At 41.1% G+C, this 14,038-nt stretch overlaps 1 protein-coding gene across 4 annotated transcripts in view; it reads left to right on the top strand.

Annotated features, from left to right (window-relative positions):
* Positions 1 to 14,038, top strand: part of LOC132818418 (centrosomal protein of 128 kDa) — a 410,636-nt gene that overhangs the window by 38,535 nt on the left and 358,063 nt on the right. For all 4 annotated transcript variants that reach the window (XM_060829432.1, XM_060829433.1, XM_060829431.1 and 1 more), the window contains exons 3-7: positions 630 to 716; positions 4,303 to 4,420; positions 6,152 to 6,273; positions 8,796 to 8,887; positions 9,756 to 9,828. In XM_060829432.1, the coding sequence (XP_060685415.1) occupies positions 630 to 716; positions 4,303 to 4,420; positions 6,152 to 6,273; positions 8,796 to 8,887; positions 9,756 to 9,828 (492 nt within the window). The remainder of the gene's footprint in view (positions 1 to 629; positions 717 to 4,302; positions 4,421 to 6,151; positions 6,274 to 8,795; positions 8,888 to 9,755; positions 9,829 to 14,038) is intronic.

Below are 14,038 nucleotides of genomic sequence, written 5' to 3'. Positions count from 1 at the left end.
TCCACCCCCAAACTGTAATCCAGGACCATTTGTAGTTCATTGAGATGCTTTTTAAAATGGAGAAGTACATTTGGATGACTTTTTAAGGAATTACGTTAAGGATGTCAAATGATGTTTAAGCATCCTCCCAATAGATGTGGAGAGTGAAGGTATTTATTTCCTTTGAATGATCCAGTGATCTGGGAGAAATTAAGTGCAAGGTGAGAGTAGTAACATTTATGCAAAGAGGTTTTGAGAGTATTATTGAGAGCTGGGGATGTTGGTGTGAATTTAATTCCCCATTGATGGCAGAACTTGGATAATTACCTTTTTAATCTATCTGTATACAACTGGCAATACTCAATTAAGCAATTATAACATGATTATCTGTTTAAAAATCTTGTGATGAATTTGAGTTTCCTAATTTCAGTGCCTTTGAGGTAGCCCAACAGGACTAGTGAGGAATTCACTGTGACAGCTTAGAGATCTCTCTATTTCAGGCAGTAACCCCCAGTGATATCAAAATATAGATTGTGATTTTTATATGGCATATTTTTGTTAAAAACTTTAAATGATAAAAACCAGCCTTAGCAGTGACTTGCTTTCTGTTTGAGGAGTTCAGGGCTTTTTAATGTTTGAATGCATTTCAGGAAACCAGTCGAGACCTAACAAATGTTGATCGGATGCTTGGGCGTTATAGAGGCTACACCAATGAACAAATGGAGACAGTGGCACAGGTAGGTACTTGTGAAAGATTAATAATTTTATAAGAAAAACAACTCTTGCTTTATTTCCCCTTCTCCTATTTCAGTGTGTAGTGTGAATCGTTGACCATTCTAGGGGTACTGCCAACATTCCGGCAATCAAAGACTTGTGCTTCAGAACTAACCAAGTTCTTCCAGTACAGTTACAACACTGGCATCTACCTGATAATTGCCCATGTAAACCCTGTACGTGAAGAGCTGGGCAAATCCAACCTGGTCAGTTACCACTCCATCAGTCAACTCTTGATCATCAGTAAAGTAATGAAAAGTGTCATCAATAGGCTATCAAGCAGCACCTGCTCAGCAATAACGTGCTCAATGGCACCAAGTTTGGGTTTTGCTAGAGCCAGTCAGCTCCTGACCTCATTGCAGCCTTGGTTCAAACATGGCCAAAAGAGCTGAACTCCTGAGGTGAGGTGAGATGAGAGCAACAGCCCTTGACATCAAGGCGATATTTGATTGAGTGTAGCATCAAAGGGCCTGAGCAAAATTGGAATTAATGGGTATTGGGGGGCAAACTCTCTTGTGGTTGGAGTCATACTTGATGTATAGGGAGATGGTTGTGATTGTTGGAAGTCCGTCATCTCAGTTCCATGACGCATCTGCAGGATCTCCGCAGGGTAGCATCTGAGGCCCAACCCCATTTTCAGCTTCTTCATAAATAACCTTCCCTCCACCACAAGATCTGAAGTGGGGATGTACGCTAATGATTGCAGAGTGTTCAGCACCATTTGCGTCTCCACAGATACTGAAGTGGTCTGTATTCAAATACCTGAACAATATCCAGGCTTGGGGTCAGAGGTGGCAAGTAATATTTACTCCACACAAAGGCCAGGCAATGACCAATGAGAGACGTTCAAACCACTGTCTCTTGACGTCTATTGGTGTTTCTATTCCCTGACTCCCCACTATCAGCATCCTGGGGATGATACCATTGACTAAAAGCTCAGCTGGATTCACCACATAAGCAGAGTGGCTACAAGAGCAGGTCAGAGGCTGGGAATACTGTGGTGAGTAACTCACCACCTGGCTCCCCAAAGCCTGTCCACAATCTACAAAGCTCAAGTCAGGAGTGTGATGGAATACACCCCACTTGCCTGTATGGATGCAGCTCCAACAACGCTCAAGAAGCTTGACACCATCCAGGACAAAGCAGTCTGCTTGATTGGCACCACATCTATAAACATCCACTTTCTCCATCGCAAACGGTCAGCAGCAGCAGAAATTAGATCCTCAGACAGCACTTTTCAAACTCACCACCCCTTCCATCTAGAGGAACAGGGGTAGAAGAATCATGGGAATGCCACCACCTGCAAGTTCCCTTCCAAGCTACTCACCATGTTGATTTGGAAATATATCACTGTTCGTTCACTGTCATTGGGTTGAAATCCTGGCATTGCGGGTCAACTCACAGCAGATGGACGTTAGTGGCTCAAGGAGGCAGCTCACCCCCTTCTCAAGGGCAACTAGGGACGGATAATAAATTCTGGTCAGCCAGTGATGCCCACTTCCCACAAATTAATAAAAAACAAGTGAGAAAACATCTCTTTTGAGCCTCCTGTTGTTTTCATAGTCAGAAGTCTGCTGGAGCATGAGAAACATATCATTTAATTTACTCTTTAATTATAGTTGTTCCACATCCTCCATTATTAATTCCATATTTGCTACATCTTTGAGATTTTATTTACGTTACAATGATTGAGCAAAGTCGAGAGTGTGGTGCTGGAAAAGCACAGCAGGTCAGGCAGCATTGTGTCATAGAGGTATACAGCATGGAAACAGACCCTTTTGTCCAACCCAAACCATCTGCCAGCACCTGGGCCATATCCCTCTAAACCCTTCCTATTCATATACCCATCCAAATGCCTTTTAAATGTTGTAATTGTACCAGCCTTCCTCTGGCAGCTCATTCCATACGTGTGCCACTCTCTGTGTGAAAAAGTTGCCCCTTAGGTCTCTTTTATATCTTTCCCCTCTCACCCTAAACTTATTCCCTCTAGTTCTGGACTCCTCGACCCCAGGGATAAGACTTTGTCTATTTACCCTATCCATGCCCCTCATAATTTTGTACACCTCTATAAGGTCACCCCTCAACCTCCGACGCTCAAGGAAAATAGCCCCAGCCTGTTCAGCCTCTCCCTACAGCTCAAATCCTACAACCCTGGCAATATCCTTGTAAATTTTTTCTGAACCCTTTCAAGCTTCACAACATCTTTCCAATAGGAGGGAGGCCAGCATTGAACGCAATATTCTAACAGTGGCCTAACCAATGTCCTGTACAGCTGCAACATGACCTCCCAACTTCTGATCTGAGGAGCAGGAGAATCGATGTTTCGGGCATAAGCACTTCATCAGGAATGAGGCTCCTCTGACGGAGCAAAGGACAATGCTGCTTACTGGACAGAATCTCTTTGTTGCAGTCAGGTGTATGGATGGGGTACAATGGGTTGGTCATCAGGGACTGTGCTGATCTGTGAGGTGGAGGGTGTTGTGTCAGCTTTGTTGTGGATCATTTTAACCGCCATCCGCCGTTGCGAATACTCCAATTAAGGATCTCAGATTTATTATTATTCAGTCATGGGATAGGGGCTTGGGTCTGGATGGGTTACTCTTTGGAGGGTTGGTGTGGACTTGCTGGGCCAAAGGGTCTGTTTCCATACTGTCGGGAATCTAATCTTATAAACAAAGCCCTTCATTTGCCTTTGTAAAGCTGGACTGAGATATTGGAGCGAGTTGGTTCACTCTTTCAAAGAACTAGCTAAAAATTAATGGAACAAGTCTCCTCAGAATGGGTTTTGTGATTGTGACAATACCCTCCATCTCCCTCCATTTTTAAGAAGAATCCGTTAAACCCATTAATTACTGTTATGTACTTGTAAACGTGTTTAAAATGGCGATCTTTGTGGTCTGACCTCCCATACTTTGTTTGTTTTCCTCTTTTGTGCTTGCATACCAGCTTGAAAAAAACTTTCCTGAAAGAAAATCAGAAATTGCTGTAAAAACTGAGCAGGTCTGTTTCAGGTCCAGTAACCCTTCCTCAGAGCTGAACGGACTTTGAGTTGACAAAACTTTCTGATTTTGGATTCAAAGACACTTAAATTATGATAGATTCTGTTATGTAGTAATTTCCAGCATATACTTTGCAGCTGAGTTTTATGGAGCTGCCTTTTTTTTTTGTCACTTGCTCTCAGCAGTGCTGATGCGAACTGACATAAAGCCCAATTAGGCTGAAGAATCCTGGCACTTTAAGATGGAGGATTCCTTGGCTTTTTTTTAACATACCATGGACATCGGATTGTTTTGTGAAGTTCAGTCTCTTCTGAATCTATTACAAGATGTTTTAATGACTATTCTGGTAACTTTTATTCAGTAAAGTCAGTGGTGAAGTATCATCACACAGCGTAGATATGTGCTGGAAATTCGTAAACAATTAAATAAATTGATTTGTTCTGAAGTGGCATTGTGAATGTCATAACCTTAGTTTTGGCGCAGTTGTGGAAATTATATTTTGAATAAAGTAACATGAGATTTTAACCTAAATTTCTCTTAATATTTGAAGCTACGAGATGATTTGGAACAATCCATTGATGAGTTGCGAAGTCAGCGATTGAGCAGACAAGCTGGACGTTCAATTCCTTCTCTTCGTACAAGTGACCTTCAAGATAACTCAGCAACAAGTAAGAAAAGCCTTCTCGTAATGAGACTCTAAGATGGTGGAATAGATTGTTCTTTAAATTTGATGTCCATACAAACCATTACAAGAAAAATACTGTAGATGCAGTAGCATTGCAGCTGTTCCTTCTGTGATTTTTCTTGAATGATCCTGAGGAGGGTGGGCTGTTTGTGGTATAAATGATGGCATCTAATGAAATTCATCCAATTATAAGTTTCTTTCTCCTGAGGCCTGGATGAGTGCAGCTCCAGTACTATCCATGAAGCTCGACACTGTCCAGGGGAAAGCACTCTGCTTGATTGACCACCATTCCATCCACAATCTGATTCTGTCATCTTTTGATGCAGCAATCCATGAAGGATTTCTTTGACAGCTTTTTAAACCCACAACCTTTATCTAGAAGAATAAGGACAGCAGAGGCACACTGTTACCTGCATGGTTACCATCAAGTCACACATTGTCCTGACTTGGAACTATCTCTTTGATCTTGCAACAGTGAAGAAACAATATCCTGGAACTTGCTTCCTAGCTATGGCTATCTGTACCATATGGACTCATTCAAGATGGAGGCTCACTACTGACTTCTGATGGGCATTGAGGGATGACTAATAAATGGTGGCCTATTGGTGATGCTCACATCCCATGAATGGGAAAATAAGAGGCTGCTGAAGTATGGTTTGTTATTTGCATGAACTTGGATCTCAATGAATCTAATAATATCCTTCTCTGTATCTATTCATTATCCAGCTATTGTGATGGGGACCCTTGCTTACCTTTCCTATCAGCCCAAAGTCCAGTTCTAATTTGTAGAAGGTTGCCTGTCCACCCGTAGCTGTTCAGTGGGTTATGGGTTAACTATGATGGACGGCACCATACTGCGGTGTTCTCCATTTCAGTTGAGCCTAAGCATCGTATTGAAGTCCTTCTGCAAGTCTCTGTATGCCACGTAAATTGCATTGCTTTTTTTTTATTGTTTCTATTATTACTTTTTTTAACATAACTTGATATTTTTATTTCGTATTTCCACTTTGGTGTACTGATGGTCTTTTTGATGTCTCCTTTACCGGTGCATTTTCCTTTAGGTTCAGGACAATCTCTTTGTCTATCTGTGGCATCTAAGTTTTAGTTTCTGTTTTTTAGAGGAACATATTTCTCCTGGATTTTGTTGGTTTTTTCTGTTGTTCTACCTTTTTGTCAGTATTTTGGTCCATTTTATCTTCCTCCATAACAGTTGTAATAGTTGGTTGTTTTGTATTATGGTGTGCTTGTGTCTGTTTCCTGTGCATCCCATCCCCAACCCCACAAATCTCCTTAGCTAGCACCTTCTTAAACTCTCAACCTCTATCACCTCTAAGAACAAGGGCACTCAGAAGCATGGAAATACCTCCACCTTGGGGATGCCAGTTCATCCCCAAGTCAGATACCATCCTGACTTGGAACTGTGTTGCTGTTCCTTCTCTGTTGCTGAGGCAAATTTAAGGAATTTATTTCCTAACAGCACTGTAGGTCTACCTCCACCAGATAGACTACAGCTGTTCAAGCAGATGACTTACTAAACTTTTCATTCCTCCATTTTATTCCTGTTGATTAATATTCTTGCCAATGAATTTACCCTCTCTTACTAAGTTAAAGTCATTTTTTTAAACAGTTCAATGTTTCCTTGAATTATTTACAACTTTTTAAAATTGCGCTTGCTAGTTGATCAAGTAAACTTACTGTAGTATTATTTTTCCAGACAGTCGTCTGTACCGTACTACCTCACCCCTCAGGGAACCTGGAGAGTACCGAGGAACGGACCGTAGAAGATCCAGATCTGCAACTGTGAGATTTGTAGATGACCTGGAGCCATTGAATCACGTATGTTAAAATATTGAATACATGGAGTGTCAATTTGCCCATCTGAATCTTTCTATTGAAATCTAGAGATCTCTGACCTCCGCATCTATTTGTCCATGGTGCCTCTTGATTCAATGTTTATAATTTTCTACAAATTTATTATTTTATAGCTATCTACCTTCAAAGTCCTTAATTTTTTTTCTAAGGAATGGAATGACTCGGGCTGTTTCCTGACGAAGGGCTCCTGCCCAAAACGTCGATCTTCCTGCTCCTCGGATGCTGCCAGGCCTGCTGTGCATTTCCAGCACCACTCTAATCTTAACTCTAACCTCCAGTATCTGCAGTCCTCACTTTTGTAAAGCTGGTGTCTGCCCTCCCATTTCAAAGAAGAGAAATGTATTTCTGGGCAATCCTTACCTCTTAGCCAATGTAATAGGGGAAGATTGTTTGATCATTCTCTTCTTGCTGCCTCTCCTTGTATGCAAAGTGGCTGCTGTGCTAGTTACATTACACTTCAAAGTACTTCATTGGCTGCACAGACAATATTTTGAAATTGTGGAAGTTACTTTAGAAAGGGGGAGGTCTTACAAAGGGTTGGAATTATGATGAAATAGTGAAAAAGCAACATATTTGTTTATTTTGTAAAAACTGAAAATAATCGATTTCCCTCCCCACCCCTATCAGCATTCCGGAAAGACTACTCCCTCCGCAACTCCCTCGTCAGGTCCACACACCCCACCAACCCAACCTCCACTCCCGGCACCTTCCCCTGCAACCACAAAAAATGAAAACCTTGAGCCCACACCTCCTCCCTTACTTCTCTCCAAGGCCCCAAGGGATCCTTCCATATCCTCCACAAATTCACCTGCACCTCCACACATATCATTTGCTGCATCTGCTACACCCGATTTGGCCTCCTCTATATTGGGGAGACAGGCCGCCTACTTGCGGAACGTTTCAGAGAATACCTCTGGGACACCCGGACCAACCAACCCAACCGCCCCGTGGCTCAACACTTTAACTCCCTCTCCACTCCGCCAAGGACATGCAGGTCCTTGGCCTCCTCTATCGCCAGACCATGGCAACATGCCGCCTGGAGGAAGAGCGCCTCATCTTCCGCCTAGGAACCCTCCAATCACAAGGGATGAATGCAGATTTCTCCAGTTTCCTAATTTCTCCTCCCCCCACCTTATCTCAGTCGCAACCCTCGGACTCAGCACTGCCTTCTTGACCTGCAATCTTCTTCCCCACCTCTCTGCCCCCACCCTCTCTCCGGCCTATCATCCTCACCTTGACCTCCTTCCACCTATCGCATTCCCAACACCCCTCCCCCAAGTCCCTCCTCCCTACCTTTTTATCTTAGCCTGCTTGGCACACCTTCCTCATTCCTGAAGAAGGGCTTATGCCTGAAACGTCGATTCACCTGTTCCTTGGATGCTGCCTGACCTGCTGCACTTTTCCAGCAACACAGTTTTCAGAAATGCTCAACAAGTCAGGCAGCATCTGTGGACAATGAAAGCGAGTTTACAATTCAGGCTGACGACCATCTAGTCTGTGAAATGTAGAATCTGTTTCTCTTTCAACAGCTGTTGCCTAACCTGAGGATTTCCAGAACATTCTGTTTCTATTTAAGATGTAAAGCATCTGAAGTATTTTACTTATACTTGTGTCTGTTGACCGCCTGGCTTTATACTAGTACTTAACTGTTGTGATGCAGCCAGAACTGTTTAACCCATCACCAACATTTCAATTCCGTGCTCTCCCTGGACTGGGAGTGCTTCTTTCAGACGCTATGTTAAATCGGGGCTCCATCTACTTGTTGAGGTGTGATCTATCCAGGGCTTTGCATCAAGGCGGGGGCTTTTTCTTTTCATTTTTTCATAAGTAGTTTGCAATTGGCCTTTTGGTAGCTGCAGGTCAACATTGGTTGTTTTATTTCCAGCTTTTGCCCCTCTTTACTGTTGGAGAACGACAGAGTAGAATATTTAAATTGTGACAACTTCTACCTGTATTTCCTCGACTTTGCTTAGTGGATTGTGTTAAAATGCTGTGTACACACTGCTTACCTGTGTACAGCCACTAATACAGCTAAATACAGACTGAATGCTCTCTCCACACAGCTATGATTTTCAGTGGTTTGATTTAAGCATGCTGATCTTAACATGGCAATGAATTTCTGAATTTGTTAGGCACCTAGCTACACAAAAATGTACATAAGTTTAACCTCTTTTTCCTTATGTTTAGAAATCAGCGCCATCAAATGTAGCTCCTCAGCTCAACAAAGATCTTCCATTTATTTCCAGTTCCCATTGCAAATCAGGATGAAACATTGGCATCTCTGTGTAGCATTCCTGATTGTGTGTTGCTGTATCGAAAAAAGCAGTGATGATTAAGCAACTGATCTTATTTCTGTAGAAATGAGACTGTAAATTGCAGTGTAACACAGTGATCCAAATAAGCAACTGATCTTATTTCTGTAGAAATGATACTGGAAATTGCAGTGTAAAACAGTGATCCAAATAAGACGTCTGATTTTCCTGCAGGTGCACACCTTGCATAGGTCAGTAAGAGATTTAAGGAGTGACCAGTTACGCCTTGGAGAGGAATTTGATGAGGAAGTAGCAAAGCGGAATAGGTATGGATTCCTCTTTTCTCCTCCATTTGCTACTCATTAGCGGGCTGTGTACTTCAATGCTTAAAGCTCTTAGCCTCCATGCAGCGATTGACTTAAGAAAACCAGTCAAGTTATCAAAATTGAAACTTTGGGTGCATATATTTCAACCCATGGCCTTCCTTCACTGTTGGCAACTCAACAAATCACATTACAGTGCATTGCCTCCCTGTGCAATTCCTAAAGCTGATTGGATGGCTCTTAACTGATCCTCCAAATAACCATTGTCCCCCATTATTAATATTTTCATAATTAATAGATTTAAATAAAGTTCACGTGCATATTTATGTTTTAAGATATTTGATGTTCTCTATCTGTTTACTCACAATATCATTTTGGAGCTTAGTCTTTAATTCCTGAAATGGGCCCTTAATCAATCAAATTGGCTTTTTGCCTCTGTGGAATGGATTGCTAATTGCTGTGGCAGCTTGTCCTGGGAGAGTAGCCTGGAGGGGTCAGTGTCATCAGGAAGCCATCGTGACCCACTGCTATCTGAATTTCACAGTCTCTAAAGCTGCCTCTGTGAAGCAGAGCAAATTTAACCCTGTTTAACCAGCTAAGCACAGCAGGAACAGATCAAATGTTCTGAGTAAATCTGATGTTTTCTATTGATCAGCCTTGCCTCTTGGTTCAGTCTTGGTGGACCTCTCAACTGAATATCTCTACTCTGCCAAGCCTGAGGCAGGAAGCAATCATTAGTTTTACACTGCTAAAAGTAAAATCTCTTGGGTGGGGTAGTTGGTGTGAGGGGGGGTTAGATGGGCTGAATTTTAGATTGCCTGTCAGGTTTGTCTTCAACATAGATGATGTAAACATTTTTTTTCAAAAACAGGACTGATTCAGAGACTCGAAAGGCTATGAACTCCATATCAGAGAAACTCCGAGACATGTCCAGGACAGAAACTGTAAGTTCTGAACATATGTTCAAGAAAAATATTATCATTCATAGTTTGAAGCATAGCAAAGCAGGCAACCATATTGTGCTATCTTAACACAAGTGGATTTTGACATATTTATTTAACCAAAGGAAATAATTGTTTTCATTTATCCTAGAATTATTGTGATCTTAATGTGTTGTAATTGCATGTAAGCTAGTCAGCTGTTGAACAAAGTAACAGACAATGGGAAGATTGTATTTAATTTCATGACAAAATCCACAAGTGTGGAGACTGAACTTCATATACAATTGTAACAAAGCTGGACAGACTAGATACAAGGAGGACGTTTTCCCTGGTTGCACAGTCTTGAGCCAGAGGTCATAATCTAAGGATACAAGCTAGGCCATTTAGGACTGAGTTGAGGAACCATCCCTTCACTCCGAAGGGTAGTCAATGTGTGGAATTTGCTAGGGAAGGCTGTGAGGCCATGACTCTGAGTATATTCAAGAAAGATTTTTCAACTTTTCATTGTTGTAGGCATCAAGAATGCAGTGTATGGAGCTCATATTGTCATGCTCATATTGAATGGTGGAGCAGGCTCAAAAGGTCACATGTCCTGCTCCTAGTTTCTATGTTGATAACATGTCGAAGAACACAAGGCTTGGAATTCCAACAGGTTATACAGACCAAAGATGCATTGATGAAATACCTTAAGTATCCTCCTCCTTTAGTTTCTTGCCTGAATGCAGGGTTGGGCAAGGAGCTAGGTGTCAAAAGAGGGATCGAAAGCCATACAGTTGGCACCTGTTTTATCCACTCTGGCTATCCAGCCAACTGAACCAAACACCCTACAAGAAGTCCCGAGTTGCTGTGGCTGCAAGCTATGAATAGCGTAATTGAGTCTCCAATTTTCTTTTGACCATAGAGCTGACCAGGTATCTCTCCCACTTGTATTACCTGCGGTTGGTGTATGTTAGATTTACAGGTTGGTACTCAACCTATTTGGATTGCAAAAGAACTTTCCAAAGCTCATAAAGTCCTGGAGGGGTCTTGCGTCTATTTGTTCTGGCTAACAGAAGCATTAGTGCCTTTAATTATATGCAACAAAGAATGATAGCAACCTGAACGAAGCCCTCTCCCTTGTCTGCTACATGAATATATTCCTCAAAAACTACTTAATTCTTTTTGTGTAACACATTAGCTTTCCCTCTCCATTTTAAAATTATGTTCAGTAGCAGCTTTTATTGGAATACTTAGATTGACACTTCAATAATCCTCAAGGAACATGAGTCAAAGACGACCAGATGTATCTTTAATCTTTAATTAACTTGAATTTCTTATCAAAGAGCTATCTGGAAATTCTTTATCTCCCAACTTGAGTAAGTGCTCGTTGCCTGAATTTGATCTGCTTTAAATCATTCCAAATTATGTCCATGTAGCCACCACCCAGTCCTCATCTAATCTATTGATATATGATTTTGGCAAGAGGTTGCAAATTCAGTGAAAGTCAGGTGAAAAATATTACCAACTGAGGTTTCGTTTTTTGCACAATAAACATGCAATTATTGTCTCAAATTAAGAATCTGCAATATACTGAGATAAAAACCCGAGAATTTAATCTGTTGTTATGAAGGCAGCTTGTTTTTTATTTTCAGGCAGTGGGTATCGCTGGCAAGGTTGGCATTCATTGCCTGTCTCTAGTTCCCTGAGTGGGTTGTCTTCTCCAACAGTTTGGACATCTTCCTTCCCCCACCGGAATCCTGAATTTCTCACCAGGATGCCAGTACAATAAGACTGTCTGTTGCATTCCCTTTTATTGATACTTAATTCTAAAATAAAGTGTTTCTTCCTTCCTGGTGAGGCGCCTCATTCCAGATTCAGAACAAGTTTGTATTTTGAAGGAGATTGCAAGATTAATTTCAAAGGCTTTTCACGTTCTTTGTATATTTGGAGAGCAGACACCACCATAAATTGCTGGAAGCTGTAAGGATATGTAGCTTCTTGTAAGAGATAAAATGGTCTTGAAACTTCAGCATACTAGATTTTTTTTTAAACTGTTTCTCTAATTTTGCAAAGTACTTCTAGTTAGTATCTTAGAATGCTAAAGGAGTAATGAGCATGGGAAGGCCATTCAGTTCCTCCAGTGGTTTTCAATTCAGTTCGTTATTGGCTGATCTGTGTCTTGACCCAGGTGACTGGTCTATGTTGAATGCCCTTGACTAACAAAATCTATCAATCAAAAACATTGAAATTTTCAATTGACCTCCAGCCTGAGCAGTTGTTTAAGTGGGAAGTTAGAGGAGGCCCTATGTGAAGAAATGCTTCCTGGCATCACCCTTTAAAGAGCCTTGCTATGTTTTAAAATGATGCTTCCTTGTTCTGGATTCCACTAGCAGAGGAACTAGTTTCTCTGTGACTCTGGTGACTGTGCCATATCTGGGAATTAACCCCACTCCCTGCTTTTTCTCTATAGTTCTGCAGTTTTTCTTTTCCAAGTATTTAGCCATACTCTCTTGAAAGTTATTTGAGTTTGATTTTTATATCCTATTCTGATGGAATTTAAAAAAAGCTCATTTCCTCTACCCCATTCTCTTTGGCTCTTTTTTTTTTGGCTAGTTAACTTAAACTGTTTCCTCTGTTGATCGTTTTGCCTTTGGAAATAGTTTTGGCCTTATCAAAGCCTTTTATAGTTCATGTATCTTTTATTAAGTCTCTCCTTGATCTTAACTTATCTGTATAATGGAAATCTCTGGTTATAATTGTAGCAAATATTTTTGCCATTATCATTGAAGCCCTGATATTCTCTCGAAAGTGTGGTATTGAGATTTGGACAAGGTATACCTGAGGCCTCACCTTATTAAAAATTTAAAATTGCGTCCTTGGTTTTGTGCCAACAGGAGCAGAATTAGGCCATTTTAACCTTTAAACCTGCTGTGCCATTCAGTGCAATCATGGTTGATCTGCGTGTGTTTTGAAATCCACATTCTCATCCACCCCCAAAGACTTTTGATTTCATTTCCTAACCAATGTATCAACCTCTTCCTTAAACGTACTGAGAGTGTTCACCTCCAGAGAGTTTCAAAGTTGTACAAACCTCTAAGAAAATATTTCCTCATGTTTTTGTCATAAAACGGCGCTACCTAATTTTAAATGCTGTTCTTTAGTTCTGCACAAGATGAAACATCCTTTCCACAACCATCTTTTCGAGGTCATTCAGGATCTTGTACACTTCAGTCAAGTCACTGCTGGCTTTTCTAAACTCTAATGGAAGCAATCCTAGTCTGACCAACCTATTCTCCTATGACAACTCTCTTATTCCAGGTATCAAATTTCCTCTCAACTGCCTTCAATGCATTTATATTCTCCATAAACAAGGAGACCAAAACTGTACACTGTATTTGAGGTGTGGTCTCAACAATGCCATGTATAGCAGGATATAATATCCACGCTTTTATGTTCAATTCTTCTCATAAAGTGGCTAATGAAAAGCTATCCTTTTATTAATTTCTTCCTATACCTGCATGCTAATTAGTGACTCATGCATTAGAACACCTAGATCATTCTGAATGTCAGAATTCTGCTGTTATATGATTGAGTGACATTGTTTTTTATTCTTCTCACCAAAGTGAACATCTTCACATTTTGCACATTATAACTCCATCTGTCGCTCACAACCTGTCTATATCTATCTGCAAGATCTTTCTAAAATCTTCACAATATACTTCCCTACCTATCTTTGTGTAATCTGTAAATTTAGTGACCATGTTTTGTCTGTTCTTATTTAAGTCATTGATATTGTAATAACTCAGGAAACCCATCTGGAAAGGATCATGTAAACCCCAAAATAGAGCCACTTTTCATGGTGTACACAGACTAGTCCCAGGCCGGGACAGGAAGTTCTGTAGACCCGTCTGCTTTTTTTTCCCTCCTTGGATTCAGAAGAGGAAAAAGTGAGGTCTGCAGATGCTGGAGATCAGAGCTGAAAATGTGTTGCTGGTTAAAGCGCAGCAGGTCAGGCAGCATCCAAGGAACAGGAAATTCGACGTTTCGGGCATAAGCCCTTCATCAGGAAGGGCTTATGCCCGAAACGTCGAATTTCCTGTTCCTTGGATGCTGCCTGACCTTCTGTGCTTTAACCAGCAACACATTTTCACCTTGGATTCAGAAGTGCTGTTATACAACTGAACGCTTTTTGCTATCAACAAATTGTGGTGGTATTTTTTCACCTCTACTAATC

Source organism: Hemiscyllium ocellatum, chromosome 8, assembly GCF_020745735.1.
Source record: "Hemiscyllium ocellatum isolate sHemOce1 chromosome 8, sHemOce1.pat.X.cur, whole genome shotgun sequence".
Taxonomy (NCBI): Eukaryota; Metazoa; Chordata; class Chondrichthyes; order Orectolobiformes; family Hemiscylliidae; genus Hemiscyllium; species Hemiscyllium ocellatum.
This window is presented reverse-complemented; position numbering and strand designations above follow the sequence as displayed.